The sequence below is a fragment of the Telmatherina bonti genome (genome assembly GCF_933228915.1).
Source record: "Telmatherina bonti genome assembly, chromosome: 11".
Classification (NCBI taxonomy): domain Eukaryota; kingdom Metazoa; phylum Chordata; class Actinopteri; order Atheriniformes; family Telmatherinidae; genus Telmatherina; species Telmatherina bonti.
In genome coordinates, this window is record NC_136629.1 from 25135672 (window position 1) to 25158234 (window position 22563).

Genomic DNA, 22563 nt, shown 5'->3' on the forward strand with positions numbered 1-22563 from the left:
ACCAGAAAACTGACATAAAATATATTTAATAAAAAAAAAAAAAAAATCTGAGTTGTCAATGTGAACATTGTGAACAGAGTAAAACTATTTACTGATGGGATGAACAAAACATAAAATTTCAGGTCAGGATAAAACAAACGATTGTGATTTTATAACAATATACATATCAACACATATGAATATATATGAATATATTTCATATCATATATATATATATATATATATATATATATATATATATATATATATATATATATATATATATATATATATATACACACACATACATGTATATATAGCAAAATGTAAATGTAAAATGTGTGATATCTGTAAAATGTGAATGCACTGTATCAAAAGTTATCAAAGTAGATAGATCAACCCAACATTTTAGGCAATGATTCCCACTTTTAGGGATGCAAAACTTTGTAGTGAGTCCTCAGAGCCTGTGAATAAAGGCACAAATAGCATTGTGATCATTTGAAATGTGACAATATCTTCAAAGAATACGTTAATATTCTCAATTTAAATAATAAAATAACCCTCATTGAAGAAATAAAGATTAGCGTTCATTGAGCAAATACGCCCCCTGCTGTCCCAATAAAGTTGGAACCAGTTGAACGACAGAATAATCCGGTGGCCCAGACACTCGCTAGCATGCAGAGTAGGCCGAGTCCAGCCAATGCGGCCGCACAATCATACACAGTAAATAACCCAAACTCCAAGAAGATATTTTTTTTAGGTTATTAAAATTAAAAGTAGCCAACATCATTATCCCGGCGCTATTTGCATTAGGACCCCTTTGCTGTCCGAATTACCGCCTGAAGGGAAAAAATGCTATAATGGAGATATTTTGAAAGCTTTTAAAAATATGTATTTCTTAAAATTCTAACATTTTTTGTAATGTCTAATAAACACTTAGACCAGACATGGCCTATTTCAGCATTTATTTGTGACAAAGGCAACAACGGCAGAGACCAACAACATAAACCAACAGCATTGACCAACAACAGAAAGCAACGACATTAGCCAATCAGAAGGTAAAGACGTGCAGCGAAATACGAAGTCTACATATGCAGCAAACACAAATGCAACAACATACATGTACAACATTTACATCATCCAACATTTATATGTGCAATAAATACAAATGCAACAGATACATGTACATATACAACATGTACATATGCAAGAAATACATACGCAATATTGACACATACAAAAAGCAACAACACTTGTCAAAAACATTAGTCCATAGACATGTACCAAAGACACATTGGAACAACATAAACCAACAACATGTACACATATTACATATACTTTTTTTGACACAAACGGAACCCCATAGTATCAACTAAAATAAATGGTTTTGTGACGCCCTCTGGAGGCCACGAGTTTTACAGTTGTGAACCAGCAGAGGGCGCTGCCCAATAAGCTAATGGGAAGAATTGTGGCACCCGGAAACAAGGAAGACGGCTGGCAAACAACATGACATAAGCTGAGCTGCTGATGTTGTAAAACTGCATGCCTCGTAAGTGGTTCCTGTCATTGTTGCTCCAACACTTTATTGATATGAATATGTTCTTATAGACAGTCTTATAGACGTATTGTAGTATACTGTATACACGTGTTTGGCAGGTTAATTGAAGCCGAAATGCTCGTGCTCCATAAAGCTGAACCAAAGACGATGCTCGGCTCATAGTTAGCTTAGCAGGTTAGCGTAGCCACGTAACAATGGGCACCTCTGAAAGAGTGATGTTTCTTTCAGCTTTATTGCAGGATCGAACATTTCTATGTTATTGTCTTTTGTTACTACAGCCTGGCTCGTACTGGAAACGAACATTTTGTTTCCCTTTTTATTGCTAATGGATGCACATGTCATACTTGACATATATTACTATGAAGGTATTGTTTAGTAAGCTAACGTGTAAATTTTCATTAGTTTTTTTTTTTTTTTTTTTAGTACTGTTTACAGTTAAAGTTACTCTTTTGCTAACGATCATCTGTTATTTCCCAATAATCGTGTTCAAAATTGGAGTTTCTTGTCGTTCTTTTTAAAAATGACAGTTATTTGGATAACTTGATGTCTGATTGACTACTTAATGACTCTCGACAGCTTCACAATTATGCCTATAGAAGGCGCAGAACAGCAGGGGTCGTCCTCTCTCTCCAGCCCAGCCAGTGCTGCTCTCACTCCGGGAGGGTCCGACGAGGATGGAGCTGCTAAGGGCTCAGCAGTTTGCACTTTCCCTGAAAACAGCCAGGGCTCTGAGGCATCTGCAGCCTATCCTGTCAATACAGGACCTGGGGAGAACAATAATGGTGAGTTGTCCAACTCTACAGAAAATCAGAGAATATAAACACTTTTTTTTTTCTTTTTAATGGCACCTAATGTGTCAATTAATGTAGTGACATTTGTTGGGCACTTTGCAGACAAACGGTCAGGATCCTTGCTACAGATCAACCGAAAGCGTATCCAGGCAGCATCTGCCAGTTCAGGAGCTGATGAACTCCAGGGCCTTGGTGTGGCTGTGTATGACCAGGATGTGCTCGAGCAAGGTGTTCTGCAGCAAGTGGATGAGGCAATCCAGGAGGCTAGCCAGGCTGCTGCTAAAGCTGAGGCTGAGAAGGAGTATGAGTCTGTGCTGGATGATCTCAGGTATAGAATAATAATTAGAAATAATCTAGTATTTTTGTTTGCAGGGTGTTGTATTGAAGAGTGCCTCAGTAAGGAATATTTAATAGAATATATTTAATTCATTAAAAAAACGTAACCTTGTTCATGTTGGATAAACCATACACAGAGCTTGTTTTGTCTTCAAGATAGTGTACCTTTAATTAGGTTAGACAAAGAAATATGTCAAGAATTCATAATGCAATTCATGCAATTTCAAAATGCAATGTATTTCCCAGCTGTATAAGTTTTGTTTATGTTAATATCACAACAAACTGTAAATGAGCCATAAATATTACTCTGCTTTGATTTCTTGTTTCAGATCAGTTACAGCATCGCTCAAGCAAATCAACAAGATTATTGAGCAGCTGTCTCCCTATGCAGCATCCAGCAAAGACATCAGTCGGAAGATTGAATCTGTCAAACGACAAAAAGAAAATAAGGTAAAAACTGCTTATAATAAGCTTTCAAATCAATAATTGCACAAAACCACAATCAAAATAGTGACAGTGTTGATGGAAGCCATTTTTAATTCAGGAAAAACAGCTGAAAAAGGTCAGAGCAAAACAGAGACGACTTCAAGCCATTTTAGGAGGAGAGGACACATGGAGAGTGGAAGCTGAGCTTTTGGCAGAGAATGGGGAAGAGGAAGGTAATTAGCTTTTATTTGCAGCATCATTTATTTCATTTTCAGTGTACTGTTAGTATATTTATTAAACTTTTGCTACAATTCCATAGTATGCATTGAATACTCATTTAGTGGGGTGCTATGTTTGTAATAAAGTCATAAATATGTTAAAAAAGAAAGAGGCCAAAATAATGCCATTCTATACTCTAAACTGGTATTGTTAGCATGGCATTAAGGCCACTTTTAAGTAAGGTTGGTTTCTTAACTAAAGATATGTTCAAGTAAGTATTGAGTTTTTTAATATTATTTCAAATAATTTATTATTTGTATTGCATTCCTTTTGTAAGAAATTGTCATATACCCACTGATTAAGTTTAAAAAAGCGTCATGCTAAATATGACATAAATTGACTTTTTTAATGTCAGTGTTCAGTCATGTTGCACTTTTAGTGGGAATAACTTCAGACACACTTCAGAAAATTTATGTCACACATTCGGACAAAAGCAAATTAAAATCATATTTTCCATTTGACAGTGATGTGTAGTCAGTGTTGAACTACTTTTCACTCTTCTAAACATTGCCAGTCAGCTTTGTAGACTGGTTTAATGGGTTTATCAGAATTAAATTCTATTATCTCATGAGAAAATTTAACAGAATAGTAACACAACAGTAAAATTATCATTCGCTACAGATATAACAACTAGGCAAGTCATGGATTTGTTAATGGGGAAATGCCATGTTAAGGCAACACATGTTTGGATTTTTAGTCAGACCAAAAAAATTTGCAGTCTGCCGTTTGTGCTCCAAAAATTGGAACACTTTCAGTGTGCATCTGTTGATTGCGAAATGGGATTAATATTTCTTTATGATTTATGTATATTTATTACTTTTTGTGAAGTCCAAATGGGAGCCCTTTTCTATTTAGATTGTTTATGATAAAATCACACAGTGCTTTTGGTGGTGAAGAAAATTCTACAGGACACATTTGCAATTTTAATACTGTATAGTTAATTCTGTTCCTCTGACTGCTTGTTCATGTGTTCTACCAGAACCAGGACCTTCCACGCTGGGCAGCATGCTAATGCCAGCTCAGGAGACTGAATGGGAGGAGCTTATCCGAAAGGGTCACATGACTCCATTTGGAACCCGGATACAACAGAAAGAAGTGAAGAAAGAGCCACGAAAATTGATGCTAGCTGAGAACTCTGCTTTTGACCAGTACTTGGCAGACCAGGCCAAGTTGGCTACAGAGAGAAAGAAAATACCACTCCTGAAGAAGAAGAAGAAAAGCTCTATACTTGACCATAATGTGGGGAAGGGAAGTAAAACTGTAAAAACATGCTTATCCAAGGATAAAAAGCTAAAGAAGCGCATGAGAAAGCTGCAGATAACGGCTCTTAAAGCCCATCCTAAGGCTCGACCCAAGGCTGAGCCACAACCCCCGAAGCTAAGGAAAAAGCTGCACATTGAGGGAGAGGAATCGGACAGTGAGAGATCCGAGTACTTGCCCAGTGATGAAGGAATAGATTTTGACCAAGAGGAGAGAGAAGCCATGGAGGAGGGTTTGTGGGAGGATGATGATGATGAGTATGAATTGAAACCATACAAAAGAAAACCTGAGAGTAGAGGCAGGAGGAAAATAAAGAAAAAAGACAGTGAAGAAGAATACTGCCCTGAAAGTTCGGATGAAGAGGAGGATGATGAGGGTAAAGCTCGAAATTACAAAGATGATGGAGATTTGGAGTACTACAGGCAGAGACTAAGGTATGATTTGGTATTACTGATATGCATTCCAAAAACTTGTATTTGGAATTCTTGGTGATATGCAAAAGTGCAAAAAGTTTTCATCAGCCAGTCTCTTTAATGGAGGGGGAAGAAGCCCATGTCTGTAAATGCTGAACAAACCAGATTGAGCCTTTAGTTTGCATTGCATTTGTAATGTCAATTGTGCAAATAGGCTATTGTTCTTTGCATTACTTAAGGAGAAAAGCAGTTGGTTTTTGCTGGCTCCATAGGGCAGAAAGGGAGTTAATCCCAGATGAGATTGGCAGCTGTTTCTTGACTAAGCAAATTCACTGCCTGTTCTTCTTCTTGCTTCTCTCGCACTGGCCTAATTATCCTCCTGCACATGGTTTTATATACTCACTCACTCTAATGCTCAAATTAATGGAAGAGCAGCCCTAATGAGATTTCATATTTATAGCTGCCAAATAAATTGTGTTGGCATGTGTCCTCTTTCTACAGTATAGTGACTGAATGTGAGTTCAGCAGCATGGACATGGCAATGATGGTGAAGCTGGCTTATGTGAAGAATGATATTATTAGAGCATGCTGTATTTCTAGTTGGGTTTGGGGGTGGAGTGGGGGCAGAAAAGTGTAATTAACTGAACCAGTGCTTAGTCTTGACTTAATTAGAGAGTGTGGTCTCCCAGGCCCAGCTAAAGGACCAGTTGTGTGGCAGGGTGACAGGACCAGGCCCAAATGAAGATGGATTCTTATCCTCTGCACCTCACACCTTTCTGGGGAACTCACACTACTAATTGTCTATATCAATCTTCATTTGCTGCCCGACGACTGTGGCTCTAACTGCCCTCTCTCCTGCACTATTAAAACTGTTCTCTTTACATTTACCTTTTTTGGTGTAAATGTTCCACAGCTCTTGGGAAATACCCACTACTCAAAATTTCTGCAATTCACTCATTTATCCATGCAAGTCGTCAAATAAGTCACTAAATGCAAGAGATACAAAGTTAGGTTTTCTTTACTTGTCCTGTTTCAGGTTGCATTTATCTTTTCTGGTATTCAGAGGATGTTAGTGTTCAAAACAAGTATAGATAAACACAAAATGAAACAGAATGTTTTTATTACAGTCTTGTATTCTCCAGTAATTTGAAAATACCATCTGCCACTTCTTTAAGGTTATCGAAGGAATATTTAAGACTTGGACTTAATAAAAAAAATTTAAAATGTGTGTTTTCGTCTTTTAATCTTGTTATGAAAATGGAGGGTGTCATCAGTATTTTATTCATTGTGTCTTCAAGGAGGTGGAAGCGACAGCGTCTGCGAGAACGGGAGGCAAAAAGGGAAAGAGGTGAAGAGTTTTCAGATGACAGTGATGCTGAATTCGATGAGGGCTTCAAAGTTCCTGGTTTCCTCTGGAAAAAACTTTACAAGTATGTTCAGCATGGATATTCACTGTGTCCTTATCTGTAGATAAGATGTTGAATTTTTATTTTCATCTGTGGAAGTGATAGCGGGGCACTTTTATGACTAAAAATAATTTGTTGTGCCAATTAAAATCATTGCACTTTGTTCAGTGTCACACCCACTGCTCTTTAACACCTTTGCACTGGAACTGTTAGAATTAAGCTATAATTATGTAATCCGTAGACAATACATATATTGTGTTCACCTTCAGCATAATTAGGGTCATATTTATTTTATTTTTATTAACACTATGTTGCATAACAGTCATTCATCATTCCTCTCCTTGGTAGGGTTTAAACCAAATTCATCAATAGACATCTCTGGCTATTGGCATGTGGAGGTCTGTGAAGTTTTGTGAACATAAAATGTCAAATTTTAGGTACCAGCAGACAGGTGTACGGTGGATGTGGGAACTCCACTGTCAGCAGGCAGGTGGTATCCTAGGAGATGAGATGGGACTGGGCAAAACTATCCAGGTCATCAGCTTTCTGGCTGGACTAAGCTACAGCAAACTGAGGACTAGAGGGTCCAACTACAGGTATACAAACACACACACAAACTGTCCAGAGACTGTGTGTCTGTATGGTATGAATATTTGATGACGGGAATTTCTGCCTGAAAGTGTTCTTGTGAATTATTAAACATGTTTCAATTATCAGACTCTTCACTTTCTTACTGCCGACATTAGAGAAAACACTGACACTGTGTATATTTGAGTGAGATTGCGTTGGTTTCTTCATGAACACTTAAAATGAATTTCAAACTCATGAAGTGGAACAGGTGTGGGACAACAAATCAACTACAGAAAACACAAGGGAGGGGCAGTGATAATCTGGTTTAATGCACAAATGACAATCTTGTTTTCCGTTGGTGGAGCTTCGCTGATTGTCAATACTCTGTCTGCTATAGATGCCCACAAATTGATTGCTTGCAAACTCAATTATGGCCCAGTATCAATAGCTTCCACCAGGCAGAGGTTTATCCCGGACCATTAGTGCATCTTTGTGTGTGCCTGTGTGTGTTTGACTAAGTTCTTGTAAATCTTTGCCGAAGGGCTATATTTGATATATGACTGCAGTTTTTTGTTTTTTTAAAATATTTTAGTCATAGCGAGTTAGTGCAAAAGTATGCAAAGCCTTTGAAGTTGGATTTTTACTTTATTTTTCTTCCTATGACATTGTTTAACCATAATCTCTGTTGTCAACAGCTCAACTACATATTTTTTTCTTAATAGCAAAAGTCTTTATTATTATTATTAGGGTCCGAGCCATACGAAGTATGGCAAGGCCCTATTGTTGTTATTATTGTAATTATCATTATTATTATTATCATCATCATCATTTGTTTTTGGTTTAAAAATTCTGACTACTTCTTAAATAAAATTTGCAATTGTAGTATTAAGTGAACAGAAATCCTTTTTATTCTATCTGAATAACAAGGTTTAAGAATAAATGTCTTTTTGTGTTGTAGATACACTGGTTTGGGTCCAACAGTCATTGTCTGTCCAGCTACCGTTATGCACCAGTGGGTGAAAGAGTTTCACTCCTGGTGGCCTCTTTTCAGAGTGGCAGTTCTTCATGAAACTGGCTCCTTCGCCAGCAATAAGGTAAGATTCTCTTGTGTTCATGATTAAATGAGAAGGCATCCTTTTTCCTCTGGGGGGCACTAGAGATCCGTTTATACATTATCATCTTCTATTGTTATTATTATCCTCTGCACTAGTCCTCTAGAACTGTATTGAGAGAATTATCTTAAACCCTGCTGTACAGAAAATGCAAACATGGTTTGTCATTGCACTTAAAAACAACTTCAGTTTAATGAAAAATAATTTTGTTTCTTTGTTTTCTGTGTCGCAGGAAAAGCTTATTCCAGAAATAGCATCATGTCATGGTATCTTGATAACCTCATACTCAGCTGTAAGAAATTTGCAGGACATCCTGCAGCGCTATGACTGGCACTACATTATACTTGATGAGGGACACAAGATCAGGAATCCAAATGCTGGAATTACTACAGCCTGCAAACAGGTACTTTCTTTGTGTACATACATGCATTAATCTACAAAATTTATACAAAAGTCATTACATTTGCACTTACATTCATTCAATTCTTTAGATTGGCATCATAGTAGTCATTTGAGCATGTTTGTTTCTTGTTTGCACAGACAGACATTTTATGCCAGATATCCTTGCTCTAGAAAATGCACCCAGCATTCTTGCTTTGTTCCCTCTAGTTTCGCACTCCTCACCGGTTCATCCTGTCGGGCTCACCTATGCAGAACAACTTGAAGGAGTTGTGGTCTTTGTTTGACTTTGTCTTTCCTGGCAAACTGGGGACGTTGCCTGTCTTCATGGAGCAGTTTTCTGTACCAATTACCATGGGAGGATACAGCAATGCCTCACCTGTTCAGGTACATGAATATGGACTCAGATTAATATACTATTAGGGTTTATTTAAATGTCCTAATCTTTTTTGTTTTATATATATAATCTCTAATGATATTCCAAGAAGTGGTCAGGTAATCTTGCAAACCTAACTGTAGCACTGGGACAAAGTCATGAAAGGCTGAAGTGGTAGAAACACTACTCGCACTCGTGTACACAATTTTGGATTAGTAGAAGGAGAGTTTGTGGAACAACAGGGCCATTAAGTGCATTGCAGGATAATATGGGTCCAAGCAAAGGAACTTCAGTTCTTTCTTAATGTGTGAGAGAGGAAGAGGCCAAAGTAAAAAGCCAGTGAGCTAAATCGTAGTGCTTTGTCATTAGCGTCCAATCGTTAATAACCCACTGACTGTATAGATTTAATTATTTAAGATGGCTATTGATGCTTCTTCCGCTGTCGATAATAAAAACCTTTACTAATTATTAATGTTATTAAATGGTCAGAGAGGGCAAAGCTGTGCTTCCTTATCCTGATCTCAAAATTCTCAGTGCAGCAGAGCAGAGCCTCTGATGATGCATAAAGAGCAAGCATATACCGATGTATGAATGCAAAAACGTATGTATTTGGGGTGGGGCTATATGAGTATGTGGGTATTGGATCCATTACTGAAACGTGCCCCCATGTGAATCCACTCAGCAGCTTGTGCTAAGATCCTGGATCCTTTACTGCCTTTCTTTTCTTCTTTCCCACTCTGACCTCCATTTAGTCTGAGATACCACCATTTTATTGTCCCCTTCAGCACTGCCAGCAGTGTCTTTGATCCCCCTGTGGACCCCAAGGGTGTTAATGTTTAAAAGGCTAACTGGCTTTTAGCACTGACTCGAGATAAAATGGAGCAGGTCATTTACAGTGGGGCCTCTGGCGCAGGGTGGGACCAAGTGGTTCTCAAACTCCCCTTCTGTTTCCAGTGGAGCTGGTCAGTAGCACTGATGAAAGAAAAAGGCTCTGCCCCTTGAGACAAACAGTACTCTGATCAATGTTTAATGGCTTGTAGTGCTGAGAGGGACAGCAACACTAGGGAGGTGATGCAAGAGAGTCTACAGAACCATGAACATTGAAACAGATGCATGCTCTGATGTTTAATACTGAAGTATGAACCGTTTTCAATGTGCAGGTCCAGACGGCGTTTAAGTGCGCATGTGTGCTACGGGATACCATAAATCCTTACCTGCTCAGAAGAATGAAGGCAGATGTCAAGGCCAACCTCTCTTTGCCTGACAAAAATGAACAGGTATTCATCATAATCATACATTTTACCCAGTTGTTTTTAAGTACTGAGTAGTAGCAATCATCTGGATCCTCCTGATTGTAAAGATCTTCATTTGATTTGATGTGACTGTGTTCTTCATCAGTGGAGTATTTGATGAATGTGTATGGCCTCTTGTCGGGTGATGTCAGCTAATAAAGTCCTGGTAAAGTAAAAGGAGTTGGTCTTCATTAAATTGGATGGTCTTTGGTCTGTCCTCACTGCTGACGCTGGTTGACTCCCTTGTCCACTTCAGCTCATTAAATCAGTCCCTCAGGACAGTGTTTGCTTCAAATACACATTGCTTCCCACTAATTTCTCTTCACACTCACTTCATCAAGGGGCTTTAAAGTAGATGTTCACAGCCCATTACAAGCGCTTACACTCCCCTATGTGTATGTTTATGTGTATGTTTGTGTGTAGGTTCTGTTCTGCAGATTAACAGAGCAACAGCGGCAAGTGTATCAGAGCTTCTTAGATTCCAAAGAGGTGTACCAAATTCTCAATGGGGATATGCAGGTAATTTTCTCTTTCATATTTGAAGTGTATTCACTTTTTTCTTGTTTTGGGTTGTTTGTTTTAGTCAATCCTTGTTCCATTTGGCTTCATTTTGTTTGCAAATATTACAAGGATAGGGAGACAACTCTTGACCAGGAGACTTCCAGCAATAAGGCTTGCTTTGTTCATTAATTAACCACTCCTATGATGAATTTTGCTCTCACTGGCAGACTACAAGTGTTTACTTTTATGAACAACGTTTTATTTAAAAAAGCACCATAAGATTTAAAACATTCTGTCACATAAGCATTGACAATTTAAGCATTTTTGATGCTCACATGCAGAAAAAAGGTTCTTCTCACTTTAGCCAGACCCATGAGAGAGACAGACTACCATTTATCACCACTGACCAAATGGACGTAGTGGAAGAGCCACGGGTGACCAAATTGTACATATATACACACACACACACTCTCTTAAATGTATTCAGTGGTCACTCTCAGTCCATTAACCAGCATTACTAATGCAGTGACCACTGGGCCCTCATCAAGAAACACAGCCTTTATTGTCCTTAAATAAATTATGTTATTCATTCCAGTAGACTAAAGTAAATGTGCTTATTTGTTTAAAGGTGCAACAAAGCAAAATGAAGTCGAATTTAGTTTATGTTTTAAAACGGACCTAGTTTGAGAACCTTTGTTTATTTTCCTTTTTCTGTTCTTCAGGTGTTCTCAGGATTGATTGCTCTACGTAAGATCTGTAACCACCCGGACCTCTTCTCAGGTGGACCCCGGATACTTAGGGGAATCCCAGAGGACCAACTTACAGAGGAGGAACACTTTGGCTTTTGGAAACGCTCAGGCAAACTGATAGTAGTGGAGTCACTGCTGCGTCTTTGGTACAAACAGAGCCACAGAGTTCTGCTCTTCACTCAATCTAGACAGGTTAGGAACACAAGCTCCTGACTTTCTAATCACTTAAAAAAAAAAAAAAAAAAAAACAGCTGACAAGTAAATGCTCTTGGATGGATTTTTGTACATGGTTGGACACCAAATCTCTTTGTTTCCAGCATGCCTCTTAAATTGTGATGTATTCCTGTTGTGTTTACTTCTGGCTGCTTGGAGTCCATCTGTTTTAAAAAATTTTACGTGTCAGTGTGAGTATGTGAGAAACACACTGAGAAACAGAGAGTGTGTGTATGTGTGTTTATATCACGCAAGCCACAGCTTGCAGTCAATGCCAATGAAATTATTGCTCAGGAGGAACCTGAGACCCTCCCTGTCGACATCTCTGTCCATGTAATATTAATCTGCTCTAATCCTTTAAGAGCTGATCCAAACCTCAGACCCCCACCCCCCCACCCCTCATTCACCATCTCTGCCTTCCTTTCTGTCTTCCATTTCTCAGCATCTCCATGTTGTCTGTCTCATCTCCCCTGTTTCCAGATGCTGGACATCTTGGAGGTGTTTCTAATGAAGAACAACTACTCCTACCTGAAAATGGATGGTACAACCACAATAGCTTCTAGACAGCCGCTCATCAATCGCTACAATGAGGTAAGGATTAGCCTTCCCTAATGGCTCTGAATGTTTCTCATGAAAATCCTGTCCTTGGGGACAAAATGCTTCATTGGAACCCTACTCAGCCCGAGGTGAAAACACTAATTGATGTCAATCTGTTGTTCAAAGTGGTTGTTCTGCATTTGGTTTGTGTGTAAGAGACAGAAATACAACATAACTCTGTGTTGGAGCCAACTCTGTAACAAGATTTGTTCAGATGTTCTGTTTACATTGGGTTTAATAGGAGAGTGACTGAGATCCTTTAATTTAACAGTTTCATTTTGGGAATTGTATAACCCACACATAGCAAAGTGATTACCTGATGTGAAATCTGTAACAGTTGAAATTATGTCCTTTAATCACCATTTTGTTTGCTCATGTTTTTTTGTAGGACAAATCCATTTTTATCTTCTTGTTGACCACTAAAGTTGGAGGTCTGGGAGTCAATCTGACTGGAGCCAACAGAGTCATAATTTACGACCCAGATTGGAACCCCAGTACTGACACACAGGTTACACATTCAGATTAAATCATTTGAATGTAAATCAGGTTTTTAATTTCTGCAGAGTGTTTATCTAGCCCAGAGATCACCAGTCCTGGTCCTCTACGGCTGGTGTGCTGCAGGTGTTTCAAGTGTCCCAGCTGCAACACACCTTATTCAAATCAATGTGTATTTAGCAGACATGAGCAAAGCCTGTCTGAGTTTGAGACAGGAGTTTTCCAGCAGGGTCACATGGAAAACCTGCAGGACGCTGGCCTTTGAGGACCAGAATTGGTGATCCTTAAAGCCTGACTCATTAGAATGGGACTGCTGACAGTGATCTGCCTACTGGCTTCTTGTTTTCTTGTTTCTTCTACTATCCATGTGAAGGTGTTTTTAAAACAATTAAACTAATATCATAGTTTATAACAAAGTCCTGCTTGATTCTATATAAGATCCCCAAAGAAAAACTAAGCAGTCAGTCTTCCAGGAAAGTTTTTGCATGTTTACCCTGTTTTGTGGACTTAGTGGTGCACATGACAACTGGTTTGTGAGTGGCTTAAAGATGTACAAATAGGGATAAGTGTTTTTCTCCTATACAAACATATACTGGAATAATGGTCAGATCATTGTCTATCTCGGATACAGTGCAGTAGATGCTGTAAGAGTGATGGAGAACAACGCAGTTATATTTTCAACCTGGGATTATTGCTCAAACACCAATCCCCCAAAGTTGAAACACTTAAAAATGAAAAAGTTGCTCCAAAAGTAAATCAGTCCTTGTAGTTTCCCCAAATTATACTGCTAATATTTGCTGTAGAAATGTTTGCATTTACTCCCTAGTACTAATGCTTAATTGGCCCATTCTTTAAATGTGTGTTTGCACTGAATTTAAAATTTTTACAATTTTAAGAAAGGAGTTAGGTCATAAAACTTGTGTATCAATTTGAAATTCTTTGAGTCAGACTTGCTAATAACTGTTAGGTTCTGTCTATTCAATAGAAATTGCCATGCAATGGGAATGTGGCTAATTGGCATTCAGTCCCACTTCAGTTTTTATTGGCCCAAGTTTGGTACAGCTTCAGTGGGAACGCGACATGTTACCAGAGAGTATACATGCTAATTTCCGCTGGAGCGTTTTCTCTCTCTCTCTGTGTGTGTGTGTGTGTGTGTGTGTGTGTGTGTGTGTGTGTGTGTGTGTGTGTGTCTGTGTGTGTGTGTGTGTGAGTGAGAGAGAGAGAGAGAGATATGGTGCAACGTCATTCCTTTGTTGTATTAGTGACATGCATGAGAATTAGAAATATATGGACCTGATATATTTTAGCCCTCAGAGAACCGTTAAGTAAACCTGCCACTACATCACACAATCCCTTGGTGGAAACGGCTTTAATTGGCTTGTTGTCGTAGGAGTAGCTGCATTTAAAAAAAAAAAAAAAAAAAAAAAAGTTTACACATGCAAAAACAATAAGACAAAATGACAACAGGGCTTTCCACTCTCTTAATGCCTGTCCACTTTACTCATTTAAGTGAATGTGTTTCGTTGTTCAAAGGCCCGGGAAAGAGCATGGAGAATTGGTCAAAAGCAGCAAGTAACAGTCTATAGATTGCTGACTGCAGGGACCATCGAAGAGAAAATCTATCACAGGTAATACAGCAGTTTTTAATGTGGGCCTACAAACATTGTTTTTAGTTTGTTTTTGGGAACTGGAAGCTGTGTGAGTGGTGGTATGTTTTCATTCAACACTTTCGTTTTAGTTGGCTTTCTGTTGACCTCACCACCGTATTACTGCTCACTCTTCCACTTCTCAGTAATTGAAAAGCTTTTTCTTCATAATGAAATGGCCAGTAAAGGACTTCTAAACTGTTGCTCTGTTTGGTTTTATCTGTAATGTGCTTTCAAAAAGAAAAATGGCACAAACGGGAATCCTATTTTGATACCTGCAGTTTTGAGGTTATCTAATTTTCTCATCTGTCAGCCAAAGTGCTCCATTATCACAGGATTGGGATTGCCTGCCGAGTCAAAAATGCTAATTGGTTTCAAGTATCTAAATTTGGTGCTTTTTATCTGTTGTAATTCAGGCAAATCTTCAAACAGTTTCTTACCAATCGCGTTCTGAAGGATCCCAAACAAAGACGGTTCTTCAAGTCGAATGACATATATGAGCTCTTCACTCTGGCTGACCCTGATGGATCTCAGGGAACTGAAACCAGTGCCATATTTGCAGGTATGTTGTTATTGTTGATATTTTATCAAGCACTTCATTGTGTATTGATCTTTTGCATAAAAAGTGTTGCAAATATATGTATAAGTTTAGTTGCTGTCTTTAATCAGGGACGGGGTCTGATGTGAAAGCACCCAAGAAACCTGAGAGGCCAAGGTTATCCCACATGGTAAACCATGACAGCAACGTACAAAAACACTCCTCAGCAAACCAGCATGAAATGGGACCAACAGACGTTCGTTCGTTAAAAGATTGCAACACTTCTCCATGCAATCAAAACTCTCAGGGCACATCGAATGTCATGATGCACTGTCAAGGCACCAACCAAAATCATGTGGAAGCAGAGCAAAATCTTTCTGCGAATACACTTCCATCAGGACAGAATAAGAAAGACCCTGATTCATTCAAGCCAGCAATCAAAAACTCAACCTCACCCAGCAATCTTCAAAGCAGAGAGTCCGCCCTGATGAGCCCTCAGAAACACAAGGAAAAGCGAAAACACTGTGACTCTTCTGAAATGAAAAACCAAAAGCATAAAAAACGCAAACACTCCCGGGATGCTCGATTTGAAGGGCATAAGATTCCTCATTTGGTAAAGAAAAGGGATTTTAGGAAGACAGAAAGTGAAGACAGTACAGCAGAGGATCGGAAAAAGTCGGATGATTATGTTTTGGCAAAGCTCTTCAAGAAATCTGGTAGGCTTTTTGTGCACACATGCGATGCACCATATTTTACATCATTTTTTGGAATTCTCACAAAACAATACATTTTTTTTGTTCTTCATTTTGTTATTTTTCTTCATTTGCCTTATTCAGGTATCCACAGTGTAATGCAACATGACACCATCATGGAGTCCTCCAGTCCTGACTATGTCCTTGTGGAAGCGGAGGCAAACAGGGTAGCTCAAGATGCCCTTAAAGCACTTAAAATCTCTCGGCAACAATGCAGATTGCCATATAATAGACCTCCGGCTGCAAGGCATGTATTTTGACGTTGGTGTTGGGTTAGAGGAGCTTCCCTTGTTTAAAACATACAACTCTAATGTTCCTGTTTTTTTCCCCTCTCTAGGAAGCGTTTTGGACAAAAGAAAAACTCTCTTTTAGTTGCACCATCTGTACAGTCTGCCCCCACTCCAGCCAAATGCAAGGTAATAACAGTTCTTTCATTAAATGATATCCAGCTTTACTGAACACAGCTGATTTAGATTTGTGATGCTGCAGTTTACATGTTTTAATGTTATTTGATTGTTTTCAGGATGCTGCTATTATAAAGAAATTGTCAAAGAAACCTGGTGCAGGAGCTCATTTCAGCGGAGAAGGGGGAGATAGCGACTCAAACTCTGCCCCCCTCTCATCTTCCTCTCTACTGGCCAAGATGAAAGCTCGGAATCACATCAGCAAACCCTCCAGCCATAGACAAAATGAAGACGAGGAGCCGGATGGCTCGGCTCCAGAGACGAGCTCTCCTCCTGCTCCACCCACTGAGCATGACGAGCTCTTAGTTGATCTGCGCAACTTCATAGCCTTTCAGGCTAGTGTGGATGGGCAGGCCACCACCCAGGAAGTGCTTGAATATTTCAAACCAAGACTGACTCAGAAACAGGCTCCTGTCTTCAGAGAACTACTTAGGAGCATCTGTGATTTTCATAGGACTTCTGGTCAGGAGGGTATCTGGAGACTTAAGGAGCACTTTCGCTGACAGAAGCTTCAATTAAAGCAGATGAAAAACAACTGTGATTCATACTTACTTTACAACTAAGCTATGTAACTGTTAATATCAAAGCTTTTTTTTTTTCCATGTTTTTTTTACATTATGTTAAGTTCTGTAATGCTAGATTGTTTAGCACACACCAAACCACTTTGTTTCTTTTTCTCTGCTTACATGTCAGTGTTTTAAGATCAGGTTATTATAGAAAGATGATATGTAAGGAAAGCGAATTTTGCAATACAAAAGTTTTAAGCTTCTTGGTTCTTTTTTGGTTAACTGTCTTGAAAGAAAGTGCTTTACCAACCAACATCTTGTTTATTCTAGCTATAGTGAGTCTATTATGTATCTTTGCTTGAATATTTAAGCATGTTTCAACTTTTTTGAATGAGTTTTTTTTTTTGTTTTGTTTTCTTTTTAAGTGGGTTAAACTTGAAATCAGTCATTTTATTAGCCTTAAAGTTTTAAACTGTATTACCTCCTGTAAAGACATGTTTACTGTTGGCTGTTATTAAACAGCCATGCTTATTAAGAGTAAATAGTGTGCCATTTGTAAATAATTCACCATATGATAGATACTGTCAGATTTTGTAATCTTGAACTTTCAGTGCGGGATGGTTGGGTTAAGCACTGGGTTATTTATCAAAAGAATGAAGAAGAAATAGACATAAAAGGTCATAGGAATACTGTTTTTATATATATATATATATATATATATATATATATATATAAAAGCAATGCTTTTTCTTGCATTCATTTTATGCAATAAACCTCTTTCCTGCCATTCTTTTCTTTTTTTTTATAAGTTTCAAAATAAAACACCTATTGAAGATGGTGACAAGACTGTGCCTCTGGACAATATATACATATATATTTATGTGTGTATATATATATATGTACATATATATATATATATATATATGTACATATATATATATATGTGTGTGTGTACATATGTATGTGCGTGTGTGTGAGAAAAGTGTGGTACTGAGTATCCTTAATTATGTTACCATTCAATGGTTCCCATCTCTTTTCCCTGAGGACCCCTTTCATGCAACTACCATAAAGCTGTGGACCCTCGTCTTGAAACCTTCCTTGATTTGATTTTATGCTTTCATTAGGAAACTTTCCCATAGTGCAATTCACAACACAGTTGTGCAAACTTAGTGTTTCAGGCTCCAATGCAGGTTCCATGTGAATAAAACATCCAAATGATGGGCACAAAATGAATATGTACAACTCATGTCTCCGACATGACCCTAATTTAAATCAAGATGGGTCTGAACTGTCCAAGCTCCGGAGACCTCATCCGGGTCCATGAACCCCAGTTTGGGAACCTGTTCTCGTTATAATTAAAGGGCAAACCCAAACAAGGAAAACAAAATCTAAAAGGCTTCAGGTTTGTTTGTCAAGACCTTTAACAGCGGAAATGAAAGTCACTGAAGCAGTCATCAGAGGATAAGCAATGTGCCGACAGGAAACAGACAAACTGCAGGCCTGCCGTTCTGTGAAGACTTGTCTAGACCAAATATTGGGATAAAGTTATCAACCGTTATTTGATTTCAATTTTCTCCACGCACTTCGCCGAGGTCATAATAACTTTATTTTCAGTGGTGCATAAATTAATTACGCGCATTTAATAACTAAAATATCATTATATTCCCCCTTTAATAACATAAACGCTGCACGCCAGGGAAACCCTTAATAGCGCGGGGCCCTGTAACTGGCCATTATCCGCCTGTAATGATATTACAGAACCAATTACGCACCATTAGAAGGGATTTTCTGCACTTTATGTGGTTTAGTCCAATCCCGCACTTCTCTTCTAAATTTCAGCTGCTTCTCGAAGCCTCATTTTGCTTCCACCTCAGAGACGCATGGCGTCTGCGCTCTGTCGTCCCAGATGCGCTTTAAAACTAATTGAAAGGGTCCCGCAGCAGATCATTTATCTGAGGAAGCGAAATAAATCGCAGGACCCCTTGCTGTGAACAAAATCAAAAATTTGGCCTTGTGAGTCTTCTACATGCGCAACCCCTTGTAAAGTGGACCCCCTAACACACCCTGACGAGCAATTAACCCGCTCGACAGTCAATCTAAAACCCAAACCCAGTCATCCTCCTTTTTTTAATATATGAAAGAACCAAATAAAAAGTGCAGCGCGTATGTGTGCATGTTTATGGTTAGGGAATATGCTTGACTCTGGAATAACAATCACTTGTGATGAATCTTTTTTCTTTTCTTTTTCACCCCCTTAGGCACCTGAGCAGAGTTTACCGTTTGCCACTTTGAGCATCTCCCTTCCCTCCCTTTCTTTATTTCTGTCTTTCTCTGACACACACAAACCCACGCGCGCGCGCACACACACTCACACACACACACACACACCAGGGGTTGGGGGTGAGAGAGACAAAGCCGTGATAATCCGATTAGGACCAATTAGGCGTGAGATTCTGCGACACTAGCTGAAAGCCTTAACACTCTGTAGACAGTTATACGGTTACAGAGACATCTGGACACTCCCAGAGAGAAACGGAGAGAGAGAGAGAGAGATATGTGAGCTTGTGTGTGTGTGTGTCTGTGTGTGTGTGTGTGTGTGTGTGTGTGTGTGTGTGTGTGAGAGAGAGAGAGAGAGAGAGAGAAAGAGAAAGAGAAAGGGAGAGAGATCTGGACACTCCCAAAAAGAGTCAGAGGTAACAATTTCTCAGAGCGCGAACTCACTCTCATCAGCATCTTCTCTGCAGGTAGGATGCTCTCTCACATCAACTTTGAAACCTCACACGTCTACCGCGGTTCTACTTCCTGACTTATTGTTTGTTCTTCTTCATCACAGAACAGAAAGGCACAGTAGAAACTTTTGTTTGTTTTGCAGGTTCAGTTTCGCAGCTCGGGGACGAATAAGAATGTTTTACTTTCACTGTCCGCCTCAGCTGGAAGGAGAGTGTTGTCGCTCCAACACACGTGAGCTTCTTGTCTTGTGTTTTTGCATCTTCGTTGTCATTGAGGTTCATGGGTTTCGCATAATTTCTAGAATTTCTGATGTCGCTCAGTGTGTTAAGTTGTTTCTGCGAATAAGAGCGCACATTTACGCACATGGTGTGTGTTTTTCTTGGAGACCGGATTCAGGCCTAATGAGGCTAAAGATGTTCAGTTTTATAAGTTAACTCATTTTGATTTTTTTTTAAACAACATAAATCAGTTAAGTGCCATATTTGTGTTGGATTTCAGTATTTCAGAATCTGTCAGAAAACTGATTAACACAAAATCTTTGAAAATTAACCTTAAATTGCTGGTTGTATCTCTAAAATGTTTAGAGATAAAACCAGATACAAAACTTTTTTTTTTTTTTTTTTTTTACATAAACAGATTTCCATATTAGAATTGATATGAAGGGTTTTTGTGGTTTCCCCGCACTGCTGTGTTAGTCTGCTGTGTGTGTTGGTGGGAAGCGTTGGTGGTTTGGCCCCGGGGCAGAGGGGGGTGTTTTGTCCCGAGCACAGATGTTGAGAGTCATGGCTCTTAGTCCGTCATGGTTCCCTTTAGATTTTTAACATCAATGTTTCATGCAGCTAATGGAAGCACAGAATATATCCGCTTCGTCCAATTATTTTTTCATTTCCTTTCTTTTGTTTCTTTTTTCTTGTCTTTTTTTTAAGCTATTTCATTTTGAGGACATTGAATTCAGTTCTTCCTTCTTATATTTACTCGCTTAATTAATATAGAACACACTTATAAGACTCACTATATTAAAACTTTAACTTAACTCTTGAATTAATTTAATGAACTTTATTTATCTTCAGTTAATTCAAGTGGTTTTGGTAACCACACCCCGGCTGATTTTGACGATGGGTTTCTACGCAGGAAGCAGCGCAGAAACAGAACAACGTTTACTTTGCAACAGGTAGGCCTAATTATTTTCCAGGTGAATAAAAGAATATTTAAAATAGGAATTTGAAACTGTTGTCAAAAGACAAGAGAAAACCACGGACATTGGACGGTGGTAATCAATTACAAGTGGGACAAGTTTTCAAAAAGTCGGCAGAGTTGTGCCTCTTACGTCAACGGAAACAGATCTTTGTTGGTCTGATGTAACGCTCATGACAATGACAAATAGTTACATCACAGAAAAGCTGGATAAACGAGCATACTTTCATGACGTTTTAAATAGCAGTCTAATAATGCAGACTTTGTAAAGGACAAAATTAATAAAGAAAGAAAGAAAGAAAGAGTCGTTAAACAAATTCTTACAGTAGGCCAAATTTAAGTAAGCATTAAGTGTGTGTGTGTGTGTGTGTGTGTGTGTGTGTGTGTGTGTGTGTGTGTGTCTGTTTATTTATTGCTAATCTTTTATTTTCATAGTTGGAGGCTTTGGAGGCTGTCTTTGCCCAGACTCACTACCCGGACGTGTTCACCCGCGAGGAGTTGGCCATGAAGATCAACCTGACCGAGGCCAGAGTGCAGGTAAGGCTGCGCACAGCCACGTAACGTGTCCTGGGCATGTTTGACCATGCAAGAAGAGAGGGCAAATTAAGCTACTCTGTCATTCTGGCGATACACTTTAATAACATCAACATAATGGTGAATATTAGATTAGCTTGATTAATCGGTCATTCATAATTAACCAGCGATAATGTTCTTCACTAATTTGTCCGCGTCTCAGAGGCAGTATAGCTGATACATCCATAACACAGAAAAAGCGGCTTGTTTTTAACATGAAGGCAAAAGGCAGAAGTCACCAGCTTTTTCTCAGCTCTAAATTCCCCGAAACACAAATCCACCACACATATCTTAAATTTTACCATTTATATTCCGCTCCTGCCCTGAACATATGCGCGGTTATAAACTTGGCCAGATGTAATTAAGTTATGTGTTCTGTATGTAATTTCCTGCATTCCAGATTCGCTTTTGGATTTTGTTGTGTGCGCAGATCTAATTGTGAGAAATATAATAGTTTGCCTTTTGTTCCCCAGGGTCATCTTACTATCGCTTAAACCCAATGGCGGGGTTGATAATGGAATCCAGCGCTGTAAATTAGGGATTGTAAACAAATTATTCCCCTCCTAATCCGATTACCACATTCCTATTATTAAATCTGAACATGAATCCACCGCAGTATGCAGGGATATTAAACTTACATTATTATTAGAAAATAAATTTCCTTTCTGTTGTAGTGCTGTTGCCCCCTTTTTGTAAAGTGTCAATGGGCCTCCCCCGCATTAAGAGCATGCGGCAAATTGAGATTAATGGAGCAATTATAGCCCATTCAGAGATGGGTGTGTGTGGAGGGGCGCGACTTCTAGCTGGAAGGTGCAGGGGTGAGATAAGTCCATTGGCTGTATTGTTGTCCTGCCACCAAAATGTTGTCCTTTCTTAGTGCTCAATGAATGCATGTGTTTTGTTTGGCTGTTGACACCATTTATACCCCGTTACAATAGGAAGGATGCAGAGCACATGCACACCGACTCTAACCTCCATTCACACATCATGATTAATGCCTGCTAGAATCGAGTCCTAATCGAATCTGATGTTGTCAAACAATCACTAAATAGGGAAATAAACGACTTCATCATAGCTGCCTCTCTCTCGGGCAGCACAACTGTCAGTGGGAAGTCATTAAAATATGATAATGAAAAATTGCTCAATTAAATGTTGTTATAGGCAGTGACCTTCATTAGATTAAGATACCAGAACTTGGCTATATGTTCTCAGTTGTGTGGACACTAAAGTTTTCGGGACAAGTCAGGAACTGTGGGAAATTTGAGCACTGGAGAGGCAAAGTCAACATCATTTGATCTGTTTAAGCTTGTAGGACCAATACAAGTTTGATTTGATTGTTTGATTTGATATGGCACAAGAATTTGCAAGAGCGCTTAAATGTTGCATACATATATATATATATATATAT

At 38.8% G+C, this 22563-nt stretch overlaps 2 protein-coding genes across 3 annotated transcripts in view; both read left to right on the forward strand.

The window, feature by feature from the left end:
- The first annotated feature begins 1447 nt into the window (after positions 1 to 1447).
- ercc6 (excision repair cross-complementation group 6) lies at positions 1448 to 17221 on the forward strand. 2 transcript variants are annotated; one of them, XM_079248655.1, is made up of 22 exons: positions 1448 to 1528; positions 2114 to 2319; positions 2431 to 2656; positions 2994 to 3114; positions 3209 to 3323; positions 4349 to 5063; positions 6341 to 6472; positions 6886 to 7044; positions 7977 to 8112; positions 8363 to 8533; positions 8740 to 8916; positions 10066 to 10182; positions 10621 to 10716; positions 11421 to 11639; positions 12141 to 12251; positions 12646 to 12765; positions 14286 to 14380; positions 14815 to 14960; positions 15068 to 15652; positions 15773 to 15939; positions 16030 to 16104; positions 16212 to 17221. In XM_079248655.1, the coding sequence occupies exons 2-22, from the start codon at positions 2124 to 2126 to the stop codon at positions 16653 to 16655; spliced, it is 4323 nt and encodes a 1440-aa protein (XP_079104781.1). In that variant the 5' UTR covers positions 1448 to 1528; positions 2114 to 2123; the 3' UTR covers positions 16656 to 17221. The 2 variants fall into 2 exon arrangements, with proteins under 2 accessions (XP_079104781.1, XP_079104782.1); XM_079248656.1 differs by lacking the exon at positions 12646 to 12765.
- Positions 17222 to 19561: 2340 nt separating this feature from the next.
- Positions 19562 to 22563, forward strand: part of drgx (dorsal root ganglia homeobox) — a gene marked incomplete at both ends in the record, with an annotated part of 4139 nt that continues 1137 nt past the window's right edge. Inside the window, 3 exons of the mRNA XM_079249095.1 lie at positions 19562 to 19619; positions 20459 to 20559; positions 21018 to 21119. Of these exons, the coding sequence (XP_079105221.1) occupies positions 19562 to 19619; positions 20459 to 20559; positions 21018 to 21119 (261 nt within the window). The remainder of the gene's footprint in view (positions 19620 to 20458; positions 20560 to 21017; positions 21120 to 22563) is intronic.